This window comes from Lycium barbarum, chromosome 5 (genome assembly GCF_019175385.1).
Source record: "Lycium barbarum isolate Lr01 chromosome 5, ASM1917538v2, whole genome shotgun sequence".
Classification (NCBI taxonomy): domain Eukaryota; kingdom Viridiplantae; phylum Streptophyta; class Magnoliopsida; order Solanales; family Solanaceae; genus Lycium; species Lycium barbarum.
Genome location: NC_083341.1, coordinates 5,554,987 through 5,576,684, shown reverse-complemented (window position 1 = coordinate 5,576,684; position 21,698 = coordinate 5,554,987). Strand labels below are relative to the sequence as shown.

Sequence of the window (21,698 nt, the reverse complement as noted above, 5' to 3'; positions counted from 1 at the left end):
GGAGTAGTTATCATTTTAGAAAATCAACATGCAATTAATATTAGTTTCCACCTTTATCCTTACTCAACAAATGAACGAAGATTAATGTGATGAAAAAATAAAGTAATATTAAATTGAGATCAAATAATAAATAAAAATAATCTAGTCAAATTACCCTCTCAATTAATATATTTTGTAACAGACATTAAACATGACAAGTAAAACGGACCGGAAGGAGTAGTCGACCAACAAAACAAAACAAAAAGGTCACAATTATTCTATTTCAAAAAGGTCCCCAATTCCAACTACTTCACAACAGACTATAAATAACCCTCGCCTTTCTATTCCTCACAACTCCCCAATTCAAATCATCAATGGCGAAAAATCAGGTTCCAGATTGGCTCAACAATTCTCTCTGGTCTTCTCGTACACCTCAACAACCATTAACTCCTTCTAAAACTTCAAATTACAGTGAAAATACGAATCAATCAACAAATTTAGGTTCCAAAACTTCAAATTACAGTGAGGATATGAATCAATCAGCGAATTTAGGTTCCAAAACTTCAAATTACAGTGAAGATATGAATCAATCAACGAATTTAGGTTCCAAAACTTCAAATTACAGTGAGGATATGAATCAATCAACGAATTTAGGTTCGAAAACTTCAAATTACAGTGAGGATACAAAATCATCGGTTAATTTGGCAGTTACGGTGACGCCGCCAGCTGTAATAAGAGCTGAGATTCGACCTAAGGCGGAAATTGTTGGTAATTTAAGTAGTGATGATGAAAATGGGAGCTCAGCTACTATTTCTTCAAGTGAGGATATTTCTCGCCAGGCTCAGCTTTCACAAGAGGTGAATACACTTAATTAAGAGTTCATTTGATTCATATACTACTGTTCATAGCATGGATTATAATGTATAGTTTGTTAAAGGGGTTGTTTAGAAGGATGTATAAGGATAGTACTGTTAGTTATGCTGACATTAGTTTTTAGGCTGAAGTGGTGAAAACACCCCTAAACTTGGCACGAATTATTACTTTAGTCCCCAAACTATTGCCACACTTAAAAACACCCCTAATATATATAGGATGTATTAGTGATACTGGGATTAGTTATGTTGACATTAGTTTTTAGGCTGAAGTGGTGAAAACACCCCTAAACTTGGCACGAATTGTTACTTTAGTCCCCAAACTATTTTCACACTTAAAAACACCCCCTAATATTGGCAAACTGAATTTAAATTCACTCCATGTTGCCACATGGCACAGAAGAAGATGCCAAGTGGACAGCGCGTGGATTTACGTTGCTGAGGTGTCCTAACATGGGAGTGAATTTAAATTGAGTTGGCTAAGATTAGGGGTGTTATTAAGAGGGTTAATAGTTCAGGCTTGTATTAAATGAATAGGGTGTATTAGAATAGGAATAGTAGTACTTTTTTATATTTGGCCAACTTAGCATCGAGGTGTGTTTTAATATAAAAGGAGTGATAGTTTAGGTAGTTGAATGGATCAATGGATAGTTGAGGTGTGAAACTCGCGAAAAAGTGATAGTTTAGGTGTGTTTTTGAACATTAGTTCTAGATTATAATGTGAGATTGTTATAGGGAGTTTAATACCCCAATAGCTAATAAGGTACTCCCTTCCGTCCCTAAATACTTGTAACTTTTTGCTTCGCGAGAGTCAATTTAACTAATTTTCGAAGCTAAACTGGATTAGATAAATTTAATATTTTAAAATTAAAATTTAGATATTTGAAAACATCATGCGAAAAGTAATATAACTTGCAATTCTTCTCATATCAATATTGTAGAAAATACATCTTAATATGTTAGTCAAAATTCATATCATTTGAGTCTCGAGAAACAAAATGTTACAAGTATTTTGGGACAGAGGAAGTTCTAGCTATTCCATGTAGTATGAAGTATAATATGAGGGCAAACAGTACTAAATTTTGAAATGGGATTCTTTTTCCTAATCCCTCCAACCAAACAACCTTTTAACTTGTATACTAGACAGTGTTCAGAAATTTTTACACTATACATTGCTTAAAGGACCATTATGAGTAACAAGTGTTGTTTGTAATCCGAGAAATAAGGTAAGTAACATGTTATAATATGTCAAACTACATGGATAATGTAAATATACTTTACATTGTTAGTGTATATAAGTTAAGATCCTGTGGGATGTGCATGACTTGTATGTATCCGCCATTGTGGGATGTTAGTCTCTTTTGTCTTTTGAATACACACAATGGCGATAAAATTACTATGCTGCTTGAGGGCTAAAGAGACCTGATACTGAAGGACGTCAGAAAGAGTAGCTAGTTTTGGGATAGGAAGGCCTGGTGTAAAGAACCTAACTCATCTGAAGTTAAGAAAAATGAACCATTTAACCTTTTAACCAGTGTATGCTAAGTGGTGGCAATAAGAATCTGAACTTTCTAAAATTTGAACCACAACTTGAATAGGAAAATAAGTGAACACGCCTGCAAGGAAACCTATCTTGGAACCAGAGAGTTGCCTAAACCTCCCTTGTTGTCTTGCTTGCTCTCGGATAAGAAAGACTAGTCACTTTAACCTACCTTCACACCTTTACTCACCTTAAGGCTTCTTTTCTTTCAGAACATTGTTACTTTTATGCTGTTTTTTTGCCTGAGGCTTTCGGACAAGACTACTTACTCCAGTAGGTTAGTGAGCTACCTCTTCCGCTTTCGGGCAAGGGTAGCTTTGAGATAAATTGGGTTCCGTTTTCTTCTTGTTGCTAATCAACTGTTTTCTTTTTATTGGATGTAGTTGTCAAGGAAGATTATTGATTTGGGGGAGGTCCGGAGGCTAGCATCACAAGGGATACCAGATGGAGCTGGCATTCGTTCTACAGTGTGGAAGGTACAAAATGTGTCTCACAACTTAATATTATAAAGATTTAATTTCTCTGGCATTTATTCTGGTTAAAAATATTGGAGAGAATTCTTTTTCTAGAAGTTTGTGGATAGGAAAAGGTCTTATCTTAGGTTCTTGTCAAATATATGTATCAATCTTGAGTGTCTTATGCAGCTGTTGTTGGGGTATTTGCCAACTGAGAGAGCATTATGGCCAACGGAATTGGCTAAAAAGAGGTCTCAGTACAAGCAATTTAAAGAGGAGCTCCTAATGAATCCTGTAAGTTCTGATTTTTTCACTAATCCGTGACTTCTTATTATTCATAATAAATAAACTACCATAAAAGACCTTTAGGGTCATGTTTATCCCTTCTTTGTCTGTTGGGGTGCTTCTTATCTTTCTGGTGAAAAACACAAAAAGCAACAAGGTCCATGGGCATGAAGTGAAAACTAAGAAGTGAAGACGCTCAATTCTACGATAAAAATGCCAAATATAAATGAGTCTAGTACCTAATAATCAATATTCCCCAATTACTCAACTTTGAGATCCAAAAACCGCCACTTTTCTTTTTGCTCACTTTGTGCGTCATTGTTTGAAGCACACACCTATATTAAGCACACGACTTCACCCATAAAGCGATAATTACTGACTTGGCATCACCTCTTTACTTTAAGCAATGAAGCGATGACTTTTACTGCATTGCCTCTATTTCAAAAACAAAGTTTTCTGTTTCTTTATCATTACAAAATTGAGACTATGTCGCTTTAAATCTACCCTTGGTCTGATTTTGTAGAAGATGTCAAATTGTTCATCAGTTGTTAATTGCTTATTTCCCATTTATTGCAAATTTAAGAGCTTTCCACTATGATGGTCATGTTTCTTGAATTTTTTCCTATTTGTCAGTTAATGTGAAAGGTTGAAAAAAAAAAAAAAAAAAAAGGTCGATCCAATTCAGAAAATTGTATAACGTGGTGCTTAATCTGAATTTGCTCATTCTAATTGAAGATGCTTGAAAAAAAAGTCCAGTTATAATTGTTTCATGTTATCGTAGTCCACTTGGTGAGAAGGTTATAGAAAGATTGTAACAAATGCTCTCATGGAACCAATACCTATGGCTAGGAGAGAAACAAAAGGTGCTCTCATGGAATCAATAATTCATGTATACTATGCGAGTTCTAGTATTCTGGAAGCATCATTTATTTTCCAAGTACAACAGTTTCCTGAATGTTGTTATGGCTAGGCAGTCAGAGATTGCGAGGAGGTTGGAGAAGTCTGCAAGTCTTGAGAATGATGGAACAGGAACAGACATTGACGGCAAAGGTGTACTCTCAAGATCAGAAGTAACTCAGGGAGAGCATCCTTTGAGTCTTGGGAAAAGTAGCATTTGGAATCAGTTCTTCCAGGTACCACCTTTTCTCGAGTTATATATTTTTTCCAGTATCTACCTCTAAGATTATGTTGGGGTTCTTCTGTTTGAGCACCATTATGGGAGCATAAGAGTACATGTCTTCAAGACAAGTGCCTCAAACTGTACCTTATCAAAAAAAAAAAAAAAAAGCCTCAAAACTGAATGTCACAATCAATTTTGTACATTCTCTTATGCTAGCTATGCGGGGTATAATATATGGATTATTTATATAGTGAGTATTAATGAAGGGATGTTATATGGTAAAAAATAATGTGAGTTGTTATGCAGTGCATAAAGATACAGGGTATGTTATGTAGGGATTACCTACTTTAAGGGCATTTTCTTCTTTAAATCTTTTATTTCTGTATTACTAATGCTTATACTCTTATGACACATTCTAGCCCTCATAATATAATACATAAACTCTTGAATAGGTGAATTCACATATTTAGTACCGCCAACCAAGCATTGCATTCGTTATGGGAGATTTTCTTTTACGGCCAACCAAACGCTACATTAGTTATGCATTCTGAATCCTCCTATCAAACACTGTATTATTTCATGCATAACTTTATTTTGCGATAATTTTTTCTAATCACTCCAACCAAACGAACCCTGAAAGAATTGATACCCCCACCAAACACTGTACTTTGTTATATTGTGACCATAATAGACTCTGAGAGGGAACAAATGGATCAGATTCTTCTGAAAGTAGCTTTTCTTAATTTAGTTTTTGCTATGAAGTTGTTGTCGGTTTTAGTAATTTATCAACTTATGTACTTAATTTTTGCCTCAACCATACTTACATTACACTGGACACTGCTGTCACAAGTATCAATTCCATCATGACTGTCCCTTGTACACAATGAACATTTTAGTTCTTTCACAATGGAAAAGAAAAACAAGAAACTGCAAAAAATTTCACGTTGATAGGAGTAAGTCAGAACTTAAAACTGTTTATAATTTTTCTTAAACTATTTGCTTGTAGGACACAGAAATTATCGAACAGATTGATCGGGATGTAAAGCGCACCCATCCAGATCTGCACTTCTTCTCAGGGGACACGCCATTTGCAAAGTCTAACCAGGCAAGAGCTAGTCTTTTTGACTTGATAAATACAAACCACTGTGGATTGACTAGGTATATCTTTTGTTTTCAGGATGCTTTGAGGATTATACTCATTATATTTGCCAAACTGAATCCTGGTATTAGATATGTGCAAGGGATGAATGAGATCTTGGCACCACTTTTCTATGTATTCAGGAATGATCCCAATGAGGAGGATGCAGTAAGTGATACTTTGTTCCCTTAGTCACGTTTTGCTGGTAGTTACCCGCAGAACATGATAGCTGGTAATTTTCCCTAAAGAATTTGGGGCCAGCTGAATTCTCCGAAACCTGCAACTGCTGATCTTCGGCCAATGAATTGTTCTAAACACATTTCTTTATTTTTTCTTGCTTTTGCCTTACTGGTTTTCCTTTGTGTGCTCTAGTTCTCTACGGTCATGGTAGTTGTGGTTCTGTATCTTGATGGTTTGGTCAAGAGTGCTACTCAGTTCGTCAAAACCTTTATATGCTATATCCTTTTACTAGACTGAGTTATTCTTTCAGCTGTTTATTGAATGAAGCTTCAAATGTCCTCGTCAATCAGCCTGTTTATCATTTCCATCCGCGAAATTATACAGGCAATCACAGAAGCAGATACTTTCTTCTGCTTTGTGGAGTTGTTGAGTGGAATGCGTGATAATTTTTGTCAGCAACTTGATAATAGTGTTGTTGGTATTCGTGCCACAATTACAAGGCTATCTCAACTTTTGAAAGAACATGATGAAGAGCTATGGCGGCATCTTGAAGTGACAACTAATGTAAGATTCCTTGTTTAGTGCATTATTGGCTATTCCGTTTTATTCAAGGCTTGAGAATATCTAATTTAGTCATTCTCTCTGGTTGCTAATTCTGCTATTTGCAAATTTACACTATTGATGACATGTTTTATATTATTAGTGTAGTCAGTTATTTAAATAACTGAAGCATAAATGGGCTTGTCGACCTGGAGGCTTAGTCTTGTCCGGAACCTTATTTTTTGAGTGCAAGCTATGTTACATGGTCCACTTATGGGTGTGTATCTGGTATGGTGTATCAAACTTTTTGCTAACTTTTCGTGTATTTTGAAGTATCAGAGACCACCTACACCCTTATCATACCCGTCCGACACGTGTACGTCAAGGTAAAGCGTAACATAGGGTGCAGGTGACTATGCCCACGCCTGGGAGAAGTCAATTTTAAGCCCAACAGCTTTCCATGAAACACGTTGGGCTTGTTCATTTGTGAATTGTTTCCTTTGGAATGAAAACCATGGTTCATTGTCTGTCACTTTATATATTCTGGGCAGCAAAGTTAACCAATTGACAATTGATTCAGATACACATGTAGCCTGTCCTGAGCTGAACAATATTCTCGATTCAAGATCCTAGTTATCCACCTTCCTTTAGTAGGATTTGTATGGATTTTTCTTCTTTTTTGGCCTTTCAAGTAATATTGAGCAGGTGGTACAATCTACTATTAAAGGATATATTCGAAACATGTGTCTGAGAATCTGTATATGTCCAATTCCTGTGCTAGAGAATCAATTGCCTGGATTAGACGACTTTAAAGTCATACGACATCCCATATGTTTGTGATTGCTCTTGGTGCATTAAGAGGTTTCTTTTCTTATGCTTTCTTACATCTGAATTTGTTGGTTTAACTGATGGCATGTGCATAGATGGTACAATAAGTGCAGTATTTTCTTATTTCTCCCTTAGATTCTAGATATTAGCTTGACTTTCTTTGCTTATATTTTGAGTTTAACACTGATCTTTTATATGTACGATGTTTGATGTTAACAGGTGAATCCACAGTTTTATGCGTTCAGGTGGATAACTCTCCTTCTGACGCAAGAGTTCAATTTTGCGGACAGTCTTTTTATATGGGATACGCTCCTAAGTGATCCTGAAGGACCTCAGGTCAGATGTCATGGAGTTAAAATTTGATGTTCCATCCTTTTGTTATGTCCATCTCGATACGCCTTTTCTTTTCCTTTTTCTTTCAATAAGTAATTTTATTGACTTGTAGGGGAAAATTCCACATCCTACACAGAGAAATTTAAAAGTGATTCTGTACAAAGAGCAACAAAGTTATATAGGTGCTTCAAAATTTGAGAGTGAGAGAGAGAGATTCATATTCCACTAATGTTGCTATCCGTTCTGGTTTCTGCTCACCCCAATGGGCTGTTTAATGGTCTGCAAGGCACCTCAATAATTGCCAATATCTGATCCTCTGAATTACCGAGTCATATGGGGGTTGTCATCATCCATCTCCTTACTCAAATACACTTCTAGAGCTATATTACTTTTAAGGAGTTGCTTGCATGAGCTCATAGTTTTATCCTTTAATGTTTTTGCATTAGGGACTTTACTGTTAAGTCCTTCCAGAAGAGGAGAAAGTAGAATACGCAAATTCAGAGGTCATTTTTCACTGACTCAACCGGAGAGGGATTAAATATATGTGAAATAATATCTTTGGTTTGCACTCGATTAATATTTTCATCGCAGCGTGTTATTTATGAAATTCATGTAAGCTAGGTGGTCCAACTCCAGAAGTGAGATTTTTAGACTCTTGTGCCATTGTTAAGACTTGAGTGTAGATTGTTTTCTTGATGTCTGAGAAATCCATATGGGGCCAATGGCGGTCTTGGAAATTCGGGGATAATGGGCCCGTACCTTCACCGTTCTCCACTTAAATACTAGGCTTAGTTCACATGACACATGGCTCGAACCTGTGACCCAAGTCACAAGTCCCTCAACTTTTGCCACTTGAACTAAGCTGTGTGCTGAGTGGACGTGCTAAGTGTAAATTCAAACAAAGAAAGCCTAAACTCTTGTGTTTCTTTTATTCTTTTTCTTAAGGGTTGGGATGATGAGGGTATTCGATCTGCTGTGGCTATGAGATACTTGTGATCTGGTGGAGAAGCATACTGTTTGTTACTGTAATAAATAACAAATATTACTTATCAACTTGCAGGAAACACTGCTTCGGGTCTGCTGTGCAATGTTGATTATTGTCCGGAGGCGTTTACTTGCTGGTGATTTCACTTCTAATTTGAAGCTACTGCAAAATTATCCATCTACTAACATCAGCCACCTTCTCTATGTTGCCAATAAACTCCGTATTAAATCAGCTGGTTAGAACTTCTAATCAGGAGGGCAATATCTTATTTCTTTGTATTTCTCCTCCGCAAAATCCAATGTGTTGTAATATTTAAGAATGTAAATGTCTGAGATAGGTAATCAGCCCCATCCCGTGGTCAGCAATCTTGCTTTTAGCTTCAGGATGAATGTGTAGGCACGTGTTTTGCTTCAGAGATGAGATGGGATTAGTGTCATTTGCAATTTTAGTTTGAGTTTTACTAAGAAGTTAGGAACTGTTTGTTTTGCTTGAATCTATACGTAGTTTTAGTTCACAAAGATTATAGTGATGATTTCATTTGCTGGTATAGGAAAGTCTTTAACAATTTACCAGATGGAACACGTTATAATGCATCAAAGACTACCATTTGTCCAATTCCTCATTGCCAGGAAGGGAAAGAGATTCCGTTTGTTTCTGTTCAGGTGACATTTCAATCCATTTAAAAAAGAATTACCTTGTAAAATTTGGAATCAATTTAATTTAGGCTTTTTATTTTACCCTTAATGCAATGTCTTTATAATCATACAAATGGCATGTCTGAGAAAACAAGTTTTCAACCAATGTTATGGCATGTAAAACACAGAGAGTCTTATAGCTGCCTTAGTATGACATATTTAAAATCATAAGTTTTCAAAATGTTTAATTCTTAAACTCCATGCCCATCAAATAAGTTCACGTTAATTAAAACTTAGGGAGCAAGTACTTTCTGATGTACACAAAACAATTTGTTATAGAAAATGCAAGTACAAGGCATACATCGAGCATGGTAGCTTTACAATTAAAGTTTAATCTCAGCAGTGGAACTTGAAAATTGAAATAACAAGTATAATTGCAAATACCAGAAACCAGTAGTCTCGGGGAGAACATGATGAAATGTGAGGAAGAGCCTATTTTCATATTGGAGAAATACTATATCAGATACAACAATGGTTCGTGTAATGAAGTACACATCCTCAGAAACCCAAAAAGATACACTGAAATAGAGCAAAATAAAATTCCCAGCTTTGGATATCTCCAGCATCAAATGACACTGATATTTGCTCAATAGAAGGTGCCGATTCATCCCCTTATTCTCACATACAAAGCTTCCCTGGATTCCCGTAGCTGAAAAATTAACTCAAATACCAACCGAGCATGTTCTCCATAAATTGTTATCATTTTGTTCCTGTAACCTAACCTCTTACGCTGCTTTTATCCATTGGCAGCTATGTTTACTGATGTCAGGTGATGACTAAAAATGTACAACTAAAACATCACAATAGCGAGATAGAATGATCTGAGACAAGGGATACCTGTAAAACCAACCCGTAGATAAGGAAAACCAACTCATTGCTTCCATTTGAACTCAGGGCGTCGCATCATTTCAAGATCCAAAAATATCACCCAGAAACTTCACACATAACATCTATTTATCTACAGCTGACGTCAAATTTGATCCTCTTGCCTCAAAGTCACTGATTCCTTCATTCTCCAGTTGACTATCTAAGATCTCAGAAACATCATCTGGTGGACATTTATCAGCAGGATTTACAGCTGATTTTCTACAAAAGCACTCGGGCCAAGAATTAGTATAAAATGATTCAGGTGAGATCCGCTTATGAGGTCCACCAAAGTTTGTCTTTAACATGGCACGCCTAACTGCTTCCTCAAAACCAGCTGTATGACCCTTTTCACGATTGATAAAGACTGGAGCCAGTGCTTTCCTATCAGGTCGGATTGTCGTGCGAAAACCATAGTATAGCCGGTGACCGAGGAGATTGTTTGCAAAATTGCTTGGTCCATCATATGTTGGCATGAAAATATCGGAGAGAAGACAGACCATATAATCCACAGCTGAACCTAACAAGCCCCTTGAGTTCTTCCCCAGCTCACCTGAGGTGTCCACTGTACTATGGTTCTCCAAGCGGGGGAACATGGAACGGAAAGGTTTCATGAATCGTTCACCACCAAAGAGCTCACCTGCAGCAAGGTATATCCTAGTAGAGTTGTCAAAACCCATTGCACGTAAAATAAGACCCACCTGTCAGATTAGAAGGGAAATTATCAGTTACCTTAATAACAATTTTCCAGTAAACCATTATTAACTTTTCCAGTTAACAATACAAGTATTAATGTATATACTTAAACAACTCATAAAGAATGTAATATTGTTTGAGGGGCTTTTGACTGTAAACACTGGGTGCACATAATCAAGTTAAAGGTTGAGCTTCAAGAAACAAGAGCAAGTTGCACTACTTTCATTTATATAGAGTCAAGTTAGTATTTGAGCTGATTCTCAATTTATCAATGTGCAATTCAGAGTAGAGAAATTTCCAAAAACCAATTCAAGTTCTTGAGAGGATTTTTTTTTTTTTTTGACGTGTCCGGGCCAGCTTGCGCGCACCTCGTCTAGAAGTCCTTGAGAGGATATTTAAAGACAGAAATCTTCTCATACCTTGAATATAGATACATCAAGTTCCAACGGATAATCTTCTCTAATGATTTCTAGAGTTCCTCTTTTACATAGATACACTTCCTTAAATGCGTAGTTACTTTTTTGGTACAACAACAGAGTCAAATAGGATACAGACTAGTGTTATCGTAAAAACATCGGAGCTATACTAAGTATCTTTAACCTTTACTCTCATCCAAATGATACTATTCCAAGGTGGCTTTAAATCAAGCAACTTACAGCACGAAACTTGTAAATTTGAACAACATCCACACATTGTGTACAAGTATCTATAAGATTACCTCTTCTGGAGTTAGTGGACATTTCCCAATTGCCCTTCTTTCATCGTAAACAAGTCTCTTTTCTGCAAAATTTTCCTGCCTATACTTCTTCAAAATCTTTTGCTCTTCAGGAGAAAATATGTCAAAGCACCTGGGGAAATTATGTTCAAGGTTAAGCAGATTTCAAAATCAAGGCTTAAAGAAGAAAAAAAAAAAAAAAAGACTTTTTGGTCTCCACAAACTAGCACCAACTAGAGTACTCCAAGGGATAAGGATACCCAGTGGAATAGAGCAAATATTTTTGTAATAGCTCGTAACTTTTTCCACCCACAAAAGGAACAGGAAAAAGAAACAAAACGAGAAAGAGATTTGAAGAATCTGTTCCTTCTCTCTTTCGACCTCTTTTCTTACATTGTTTCATTTTTACTTTGGGCCACTTCAGAAAGGACAGAAGATGGCACTAAAGCACCACTTGCCTTTAATCTACTTAGGTGCAGACAATAATCAGTAACTTACCCAGCAAATGCTAGCATATCCATCTCAAAACGAAGGTGTATTGTCATAAAGTGGCCTTGTGAACGAAGTTTACTGACTATTGAGTTGCTTAGCTCCATAATATGAGGCTTAAATTGAAGAGCATGATAGTTAACTCTACATCTCAACCGCTGGTACTCAGGATTATCTATTTCTTCTGCCAGTCGATGTGAAAAAGGAGTAAGATAAATGGCACCGTGTTCCTTCATCGTCTTTAGAGCCTCTGTTGTATACCAACTGATAGGAGCATCTCTAGGGGGTCGAATCTGAAAAAAGTAATGTTTACTTAAAGTCCATCAAAGCCTCAAGAAGAGCATGATCAAACTCTGCTGGAGCAATGTATACCTGTTTTGCTTTTATCTTCTTGACCTTCCCATTTTTTCGAATTTCAGGAATGCTTTCCACGATTCTTACATCATACTTCAATGTCTTGATAAAATGTTCAACATCGTAGAGACCTTGAAATCCACTGAATATAAAAAAAAGTTACACGTTATGACCCAGTTAATGGTAAGAACTCAATCAACCCCCCCCCCTCCCCCCCCCTCCCCCCCCCCCCCCCCTCCTTTTCCTTCTTTAAGCTAGAGAATATGTAGTGGTTATTAAATAATCATCAATGTACTAACCACGCCTTAATTTTTGCGCGGTTAGTCTTGTTAGATTGAGGGGTAGATTTGTGCAACGTATAACGGTAGGGTTATTTATAGTCAAAAACTTAAACGGAGGGTATATTTAAACTAGTTCTCAAAAGTAGAGGGGTAAATATGACCCCTTTCCAAATAAATAAATAGAGAGCACAGATATACTGAAAGTATTTCCCTTCATGCGAAGGAACAATAAACTGGTTTTTACTTTTTTTGTCATCGGCTAGCCCCTATACTCCTTTTAATGATAGATTCGGAATAATAACACGCATGTAGTTGAGGACATACTTAGAAGTTAGAACATCATTATAGTGCAGAGATTTAAGCAATACACTCAAATAACAACGTCAATCAAATGTTTTAAATCGTAGAAGTATTAGGAACTCAAGGAAATAAGTACCTATCATCGTGCCAGAAGGAATTTGCATCCAACTCAGGTAACACCAGTATAGCATTCATAATTCTTGCAGCAAGAACTGCATTACAGATCTATAAAGTCACAAGCATTTGTTATGTCGAGTATATGCAATTTATGCAACATGAAGAACGAACAAAGAGATGCCAATCAATCCCAAATTAGTTGACTAACTTTATTACCTACTTCCAGAAATTGATGTTCTTTGACCAAAAAAATGTCAATATGGTAGTACGAGGGATTTAATCCACAGTAAATACATTATAAGGAGGCAATATTCATAATCTCACACTAAGGAATCAGTTACACACCGCACTACGTTGTTGGTTCAGACCACCATTACACCGAACCCGTAAATAGCCATTGCTTTCACTGGGAGGAGCTGCAAAAGAAGAGAAAAGATAAAGAAATGTTGACATAAAGCTACAGAATAATTTTGACGTCGTATGTATTTAACTTAAATTGGTCTAGGGCAAAGATAGGTAAAATTGCATACGAGGCCAATCTGATCGAGGAGCAGATGACGGCCTCCAACCACCAGAAGCTGCAGTTTCCCAGAGTTTCTCTGCATCGATCTGCTCAGATAGGAAAAAACATAAAAATACATAACATAATAATCAACTGATGAAAAGTGAACTGCTGGTTCAGATTCCATGATGGACAACAGGCTACAGATTTATACACAAATATAGCTGAAACTTAGCTATTGCAATATTCTATATTAGGTAGTATTATGTGTTACTATATGTTGCACATTTATGTTAAAGATGAGCGTATCAGAAATTTTTGCAATTATCAATTCCTGTTTAGAGAAGAAGGAAAATGTAAACAATATGAAATGAACTATCAACCCAATTTGTAGCTGAGATTTTCATTAGTCATAAGTAAGATTTTTTAATAAACTACCAACTTCCTATCAAGAGATTATTGTATGATCTCCAGCAAACCAAGTACAGAATAGTGTACAGTCATCTAAGCAGAAACAGCCAAGAAGCTATGTTATGCAAATGCTTATGGAAAGTTTTGAAAAGACAATTCACATTCGGCATCCAAACTAGGTGCTTTTGGCAGCTTTTGCATGTAAATTTATGCGGAGGCTGCTTTAAAGCTGGCCACCTCAACGCTCAACTACGTCACCTAACTTCCTCCATCAGCCTTCAGCTACCACCCAATGCTTGCACGCAAACCACTGAAACTGCTATAAATGCCCTTCAAGACAACCACGATCATTGTCACAAGTACCATTTAGCTCTTCTATTCACAAGCCTTACTGCTGGTATGGCAAAGCTTTCTTCTCTTTCTTCTCTCCTCCTAGTCTTATTAGCTATTGTCATTGCCAACACCAACAGAGTTAGCACTTCCATAATGGAGGAAATAACCGAGGTCAGATGCAGAAGTGCTAGGAGGATGATGGACGGAGGCCCAACCACTGCCAGCTTTATCGCCTGCCGGCTTTATTGCCCCTTCGAGCTAAGCACGGTCACCCCAGATGACAGCAATCCTCACAGGAGCATATCCAACAATGCACAGATTGCTGTTTGTGCTGCCCTTAAGAGGATGTGGGAGGACAAAAGCCAACTGGGTAAGGTGATACAGCGTGTGACGGAGAAAGCTCACTACTTACCCCGCATGTGTAACATGCTCACAACACAGTACCAGATGTTAAAGGTAACCAAAATCCCACTCTATAAGTAGCACACTATCATCTGTATGAAATTATGCATTGTCTAAACTGGTGTTTTTCTTTTTCGACTCATCTTTCCAACTATGCAAGCACAGACAACGCCATGAATCAAGGAGCCTCTTTTAATAAGACCTCGCACAGACAATGCCATGAATCAAGGAGCCTCATTTAATAAGACCACCTCTCGTGTCTCTACCTCCTTCTACTGCCTATGAATTTAAATGATTACTGAGGCTATACTCTAGTCTTAACGACCATAACTAGAGACCTCGATTTTGCTGAGGTTTTAAGTGAAATTTATGGGGCATCCTTATTTGAAGCATATAGACTATTATGCAGCTACAAAACCTAGTTAATCTGAAGAGTTATCCTCGCGGACTTCAGTACTAATATTTCCCCAAAAGGTGGATATAACATGTTTAAAAAGGTGATTAAGACCAAAGCCAAACTTTTCCACAAGAATGCACAATATAGAAAAAATAAATTTAGAAAAAGGCCATTACGAAGATAAAACCGCTGAAAGGCCTTTAGATATTACATACTTGTTGAACAAAAGGTCAAGATGAATTCACTAAGAAAACCGAAACATAAAACAAAATCGAAAAAATTGAGAATATTACTAATCAAATCTATAAGTGATCAACTGTAGATTCCTAACAAAACTGATTTCAAGAGCAAATAGGTCAGTTTTTCTAGTTAGATCACCACATTTCTAATAAAATTAAGCAACTAAAAACTATCAAAAGCAAGCCAACCTAATTACAAACAGCTTTTAAAGCAGTACCTCAGCTGAAGAACTATTACTGTTACTACTCGACATCGCAGACATAAGCATGAACATAAAGAAACCGAAACATATAATAAAATCGAAATTTCGAGAATATTACTAACCAAATCTATAATGACAAAACTAATTTCAACAGCAAATAGGACTGTTTTTTCAAGCTAAAATTAAAGCAACTAAAAACTACAAAAGCAAGCCAAGCTATTTACAAACAGCTTAAAGCAGTACCTCACAGTTTTTCTAGCTAAATCATCACATTTCTAAAAAAATTAAGCAACTAAAAAACTACAAAAGCAGGCCGGGCTATTACAAACAGCTTAAAGCCGTACCTCAGCTGAAGAACTGTTACTGTTACTACTCGACATTGCAGACATAAGCATGAACATACATATCACGAGAACGATAACAGCAATCGATAACCTCGTGAACATGGCTTTAACACCACCTAATTGCTGCTTAAACGGTTGCCGATACCCAGGCCTGTGGAAAATCCACAATTAACAATCAGATCCAAAGCAATATTCAATAAAACGAACATACATACATACATACATACATATAAACTTGCAGATATTTGTGAAAATAAGAGACTTATGTAAATTCGAGGATATTACTAAATCAAATCTATAAGAATCCTAACAAAACTAATTTCAATAGCAAATAGGACAGTTTTTCTAGTTAAATTAAATTACATTACGCGATATTCAATAAAATGAATATAAATACATGTAAACTTGAAGATTTTTGTGAATATAAGAGATTTATTTAAATTCGAGGATATTACTAAATTAAATCTATAAAACTGTAGATTCCTAACAAAACTAATTTCAACAGTAAATAGGACAGTATTTCTAGTTAAATCACCACATTTTCTAATAAAATTAAGCGATATTCAATGAAATGAATATAAATACATGTAAAACTTTACTTAATCAAATCTATAAGAGTAATCAACTATAGATTCCTAACAAAACTAATTTCAACAGCAAATTGTACTGTATTTTTCTAATAAATATTAAGTGATAATCAATAAAAGGAGTATAAATACATGTAATTTTGAGGATATTACCAAATCAAATCTATAAAAGTAATCAACAAAACTAATTTCAACAGCAAATGCCAAATAGGAAAAATCACCACATTTCTAATAAATTAATTAAGCGATATTCAATAAAATGAACATATATACATGAAAATTAGCAGATTTTTGTGAATATAAGTATTTTATGTATGGATTAAAGCGATTTTCAATATAATTACATGTAAATTAGCAGATTTGAGAGATTTATGTATGGAATTAAGTGAATTTACCTTCGCATTTTTGTTAAGATCTGAGAAATGAAGAATGGTGTGAAGCTTCAAATCTGAACTACTTATTAGTGTGAAAGGTGAGAGTAGTGAATAGTGAAGAATTTAGTAATACACTATGCGGATTTAAGGCTATGAAATTTATGATTGAGAAAAGGTATTAATAGTGTTATGGAAGCCACTGTTTGTTAATTTTAAAAATTTGTAACATACAATAATGTTCTTTTGGTTAATCTGTGGTGTATAATCAATGTGATTTTTACTTTCCGGCTTAATTAAGAAATATTACTCGTAATTAATGGGAAGAGTTATTTTGGTGCCTCGTCCATTTTTACGTTGTCCACTTTATTAAGTAGGCGTTTGGCCATAAAAATCAAATACTTTTCACTTTATTTGAAATTATTGAAGTTGGGTTGAAAATGGAGTTGTATTTGATTATAGTTTTGCCAGTAAATTATTTGGTTGTTTGAAAGTGAAAAAAAAAATGAAAAAAGTGAATAATTCTCATGGCCAAATAGGTCCTTATAGATGTTCATTTTTTATTTGTCCAGTTTGAAAATCAAAAGATAATTTATCACTCTATACATATTTTATCTTTATTATTAATGCTTTAATTATTTCAAATTCATTTCCTAACATTAGATGACTTATAGTAATAAATAGGGATAATATAGTAAAATCATCATTTTATTTATTGCTCCTTAAGGATGTGTCAAGTTAAACATGAACAAGTAAAAGTGAAATGAGGGAGTAATAAATAAGAGATTTATTTGATAAAACGAGGACTGAACAAGCTGACTCGGGCACCTTGAATTTTTGTGAATATAAAATATTTATGTATGAAATTAGGTGAATTTACCTCGGCATTTTTTGTTAAGAACTGAAAAATGGAGAATACTTTGGAGCTTCAAATATGTACTAGTACTACTTATTAGTGTGAAGGTGAGAGTAGTGAAGAATTGGGTGAAATTTGCCGATACTAGTTACTACACTGTGGATTGAAGGCTAAAATATTTACTGCGTGAGAAATTGAGGAAAGGTATTAATCGTGTTTGTTAATTTTAGAAATTTGTAATTTATTGGGTTAATCTATGATGTATAATCAATGTAATTTTTACCGTCTGTTTGGCCAACCTTTTGGATGCAAGTAGGCATTTGGCCATGAAAATCAAATATTTTTCACTTTTATTTGGTATTTTGAAGTTGGAGTTGGAGTAGAAGATGGAGTTGTGTTTAGTTAAAGTTTTTGTAAAGAATATTTAGTCATTTGAATGTAATGAAACTGACAAAAAAGGGGGAAAAGTGAAAATAAGATTTTAGCGATTTTTTAAATTTCAAATACAATTTGTTTTTCATGGCCAAACGTTGATATTCAAAGAAAGTGAAAAAAATCCGGAAAAAACTGAGAAATTCTCATGGCCAAACGGGTCCTGATTGTTTACTCTCTCGATCTCAATTTATGTGGCACATTTGACTTCATACAGAGCTTAAGTAAGAAAAGGAAACTTTTGAAATTTGTGAATCATTTTATTAAGGTTAAAAGGAGAAATTTAAAGTGTAAGTTGTTTCTAGTTACAGAAAAGTAATATTCTTTTTAGGACAAGCTAAAAAGGAGAGGGTGTCACCTAAATTGACATGGAGAGTAATTTAAAAAAAAAAGTGTTTATTTAAAAAAAGAAGTGTTAGGCCAAACTTTTAAGATAGACGTGTTTTTGGAGGATGGTAGAAGCTGTTTTTCGAAAGCTAAACTTGACCAAACAGGCTATTAAAAATAGTACTATAGGCTGTTAAGAGATTTATGAAGGGAATTAGGTGACTTTATTTACCTCCGCGTTTTGTTAAGATCGAAGAAATAGAGAATTTTGTGCCGACAAGTAGTACACTTTATGTGTATTGAAGGCTAAGAAATTTATAAGTCCGGGATTGAGGAAAGGTATTAATCGTGTTATGGACGCCAATGTTTGTTCATTTTAGAAATGTGCATTAATATTCTTTTCGTTAACCTATTGTGTACTTGCTGGCTTAATTAAGAAATATAATGAACTGTAGGAGAGTTATGGTGCTTCTAAGTTTACTTGTGGGTGTACAGAGAAAACCGACAAATCGCACCAAATCGATAATACGAGTCAAATCGAGAAAAATTCCGACCAGTGGTTTGATTTGACTTGGTTTGGTATTAGAAAAAAAATATGATCATAATTAGTTTGATTTGGTTTTAACTAAAAAAAGTCAAACTATGTCAAACCAACCCGACATTAGATGTATACAATTTTTAAAAATATTTTATACATAACTACATTTGTTTATAATGTAATTTATAAATGTTTCATATATTCTTTCATACTTTTTGTCTTTTCACATATTATTTCAAGCTTGGACTTAGAATTTTGAATGACTCAATAAGTTTTATAGGCCATAAATGTTAGTAACTCAAATAAAACCCAAATCAAAATCAAAGCAATACTAATGCTAACAAAAAAAAGATTTAATTCTAACAGTAGGAATAAAAATAATATTGGCTTTTCAAAAAAAAAAATTGGATATCTATTCTTAGTTCTACATGGATTTAGACAGTGAAAATGCATAATTTAATTTGATTTTTCTTTAATATTTAGTCATATAATTAATGCTTCTTAGTCGTTTCAAGCGCTCCAAGGGTGCCAAGCGTGCCACGGCAGCTACTACTCGGGCTCTTACCTCTTCTCGTACACAACCCTCGCAGCCCCGCACTCGTGCCAAGCGTGCCGATCATCTCCTGACAGGGAGACTTTGACACAACCTCTTGCACTGGATATTTGTTCGGTAACACCCTCTACCCCGTAGATGATCCAACACAACCTTCAATGTATATGAACGATGAACATTTATTAGTACCTAATATGTATCACTTTCTTATTATTATATAATTGGGATAGGTTCTTTCAGATTCATAAAATATTAGTCATTTTTTGAAATATAATACCTTTGGTTTTTATTGTTAAAAATCTTATAGGTAGATATAAAGATTTAATTAGTTAAATTCAAAGTTCCAAAACATTAGACAAAGTTCATGACTATATAGTTAAAATATCAATGAAGAGTAAAATAGTTAAAAGTCCCACCTAATTAATGTTTTTTAAGGAGCGTGTAAAAGAAAATCGTGACATATAATTTAAGACGGGGAGAATTACTGCAAGTAATCTGTCTAAGTCTTTAATTAATGGGAAGAGTTATTTCCGTGCTCGTACTAATGAAAGATAATAAATATTTGATGAAATAACGAGCAAGCTAGCTCAGACATCTCGACTCATCATCAGATTAGATTCAATTAAGTTTTGCTACTTTATTTTGTTGAAAAGCATTTCAACATGTACCAATACAACTCAATTCAAATCATAAACACGAGGACACGGTTAAATTCAAAGTACCACCAATTTTTTTTTATTTTTTTTTTGTTGAATTTAATAGATTGTTCGGTAAATATTAACCAGTTGATATTAAGGCTAACATTGTTTGTTGATACTTTCAAATAGTTTGAATACAAATCGTCCTTTTAGTAAGACGATTTGTATGTCAATTTTTTGTTTTTTAAAACCTAATTTAAAGAATATAAGAATGAAAACGAGTCTAAATTGAGTACGTCGGATAATGAGAATCTACATTGTTAACCTAACTCAACATTGAAACTTTAGTTGTTGTTTACCAAACTGCTACACATACAGAGAACTTTATTTTCAATGTCACACCCCCATTACACCAAGATATGGGGTTTGAAAGGTGAAAAAAGGGATTCAAAATGAATATGACAATGTGGCTATTTAGAATGTTTTTTTATTGTTACTTTATGTATACCCGATGTTCGGTATCTATTTTTTTAATTCATGTCGGAAAGTCCCACTTTGTAAAAGGATAAAACGTTCCGTATCAAAAATTATTTCATTCCTAAAGCTCGAACTATTAAACTAAAAATGGATGTTATACTTACGACCTATCTTACCTTTAATGATTAAGAGGGGGGGGGGGGGGTGTTCATCCACTGGTGTTGCCACCTAACGTTCAGATCATCTAATTTATTTTTATCTAGACAACACTTATTACTTCTCAAGAAAACATATTCTATATTTATTAAACTCCTATAAGCATGTTTTACATATTTGGGTAAAAGTGATTGAAATCGATAATAATTTGGTAAAAAGATGTTGATAATTACTTTTTTCTATAAAATGATAAAAATGTCCTCGAAGTTGTTTTGAAAAATATAATTTTAAAAGTATTTTATGTAAAAAAGAACGAATGATGTAAATAGAATAGAGAAATAATTAAAAATCATAAAAGACTTTATCAAATCAAAAGTACTTTTAAGCCATAAAACTCATAAGTTGAGGACTTGAGGTTGACCAACTTATCGCTTACAATAGATTTTGGTTATAAACACATTTTTATTATTTGCCAAACACGTAGATAAGTCAAAAAAATGTTTATAAGCTGGCTTGACCGACTTATTAACTTACTGATCAAACACCTAATATGACTATTGACTTATAAACACTTATGATGTATACCAAACGCATAAATAAATCAAAAGATGCATACCCGCTAACATTAAACTCGTTTAAAATTGTGAATATGTGCTTTAACACACATTTTTTATGACATAAATACGTTGAATCTATAATTTAGGTGTTTAAATGAAAATACAACCAAAATTATGAATGATCAATGTGTTCGACCTTTATTTTAACAACCTAACACAATGGAAGTCTAAAAGCTTTGTTTTAACTTTTAAATTCCTTTAGCGCTGCTTTAAAATTTTGTCCATCACATCTTTAAGAACTGATCCAGGATAATATCAATCTTTAAAGATCACCTTTAGAGTGGAGGCATATTGTAACGAATGAATACAAGAAGCACAATGTTGCCCCCTTATATTGCTTATTCATGTTGGTAAAGGTATTCAAATGTCATTTCTTTCTAGTTTACACAAAAAAAGGTAAGTGCAGGGTTCTGCAAATGAGTTACATAAGAGTCAAGCTGGGATTATGAAACAAAATATTCTTGGTCATGATCATTAAAGATTATGTTGGAGATGTAAGTATTTTTCCACATTTAATTAGAAATTTCGGGTTTGAACTTTGAAAATAGA

The 21,698-nt window shown here is 34.6% G+C and overlaps 3 protein-coding genes across 6 annotated transcripts; 2 read left to right on the top strand and 1 right to left on the bottom strand.

The window, feature by feature from the left end:
• The first annotated feature begins 281 nt into the window (after positions 1-281).
• LOC132640254 (uncharacterized) lies at positions 282-8,870 on the top strand. Its single transcript, XM_060356770.1, has 9 exons — positions 282-836; positions 2,775-2,867; positions 3,036-3,140; positions 4,106-4,264; positions 5,258-5,356; positions 5,429-5,557; positions 5,954-6,133; positions 7,157-7,273; positions 8,331-8,870. Exons 1-9 carry the CDS (start codon positions 354-356, stop codon positions 8,493-8,495), a joined length of 1,530 nt encoding a protein of 509 aa, XP_060212753.1. The 5' UTR covers positions 282-353; the 3' UTR covers positions 8,496-8,870.
• A 499-nt stretch (positions 8,871-9,369) lies between these two features.
• Positions 9,370-16,738, bottom strand: LOC132640251 (O-fucosyltransferase 1). Of its 2 annotated transcripts, XM_060356764.1 has the most exons (9): positions 16,580-16,738; positions 15,598-15,748; positions 13,297-13,375; positions 13,112-13,182; positions 12,786-12,874; positions 12,087-12,210; positions 11,724-12,007; positions 11,229-11,358; positions 9,370-10,515 (listed from the first exon to the last, which is right to left on the bottom strand). In XM_060356764.1, exons 1-9 carry the CDS (start codon positions 16,585-16,587, stop codon positions 9,901-9,903), a joined length of 1,551 nt encoding a protein of 516 aa, XP_060212747.1. In that variant the 5' UTR covers positions 16,588-16,738; the 3' UTR covers positions 9,370-9,900. The 2 variants fall into 2 exon arrangements, with proteins under 2 accessions (XP_060212747.1, XP_060212748.1); XM_060356765.1 differs by lacking the exons at positions 15,598-15,748; positions 16,580-16,738 and adding an exon at positions 15,269-15,319.
• Positions 14,048-19,483, top strand: LOC132640253 (uncharacterized). Of its 3 annotated transcripts, none has more exons than XM_060356766.1 (2): positions 14,048-14,468; positions 19,214-19,483. In XM_060356766.1, the coding sequence occupies exons 1-2, from the start codon at positions 14,079-14,081 to the stop codon at positions 19,397-19,399; spliced, it is 576 nt and encodes a 191-aa protein (XP_060212749.1). In that variant the 5' UTR covers positions 14,048-14,078; the 3' UTR covers positions 19,400-19,483. The 3 variants fall into 3 exon arrangements, with proteins under 3 accessions (XP_060212749.1, XP_060212750.1, XP_060212751.1); XM_060356767.1 differs by having other exon boundaries at positions 19,224-19,482; XM_060356768.1 differs by lacking the exon at positions 19,214-19,483 and adding an exon at positions 14,580-15,244.
• Positions 19,484-21,698: the final 2,215 nt, after the last annotated feature.

Bases quoted from the DNA above. Each gene is read 5' to 3' on its own strand.
- LOC132640254 (XM_060356770.1), top strand. From the start codon at position 354: ATGGCGAAAAATCAGGTTCCAGATTGGCTCAACAATTCTCTCTGGTCT. The intron at 4,265-5,257 runs GTACCACCTTTT...ATTTGCTTGTAG, and splicing joins TTTGGAATCAGTTCTTCCAG to GACACAGAAATTATCGAACA. The intron at 6,134-7,156 runs GTAAGATTCCTT...TGATGTTAACAG, and splicing joins ATCTTGAAGTGACAACTAAT to GTGAATCCACAGTTTTATGC.
- LOC132640253 (XM_060356766.1), top strand. From the start codon at position 14,079: ATGGCAAAGCTTTCTTCTCTTTCTTCTCTCCTCCTAGTCTTATTAGCT. The intron at 14,469-19,213 runs GTAACCAAAATC...AATGCTTCTTAG, and splicing joins CACAGTACCAGATGTTAAAG to TCGTTTCAAGCGCTCCAAGG.
- LOC132640251 (XM_060356764.1), bottom strand. The intron at 12,211-12,785 runs GTACTTATTTCC...TTTTATATTCAG, and splicing joins TCCTTCTGGCACGATGATAG to TGGATTTCAAGGTCTCTACG. The intron at 10,516-11,228 runs GTAATCTTATAG...CTAATCTGACAG, and splicing joins GTCCACTAACTCCAGAAGAG to GTGGGTCTTATTTTACGTGC.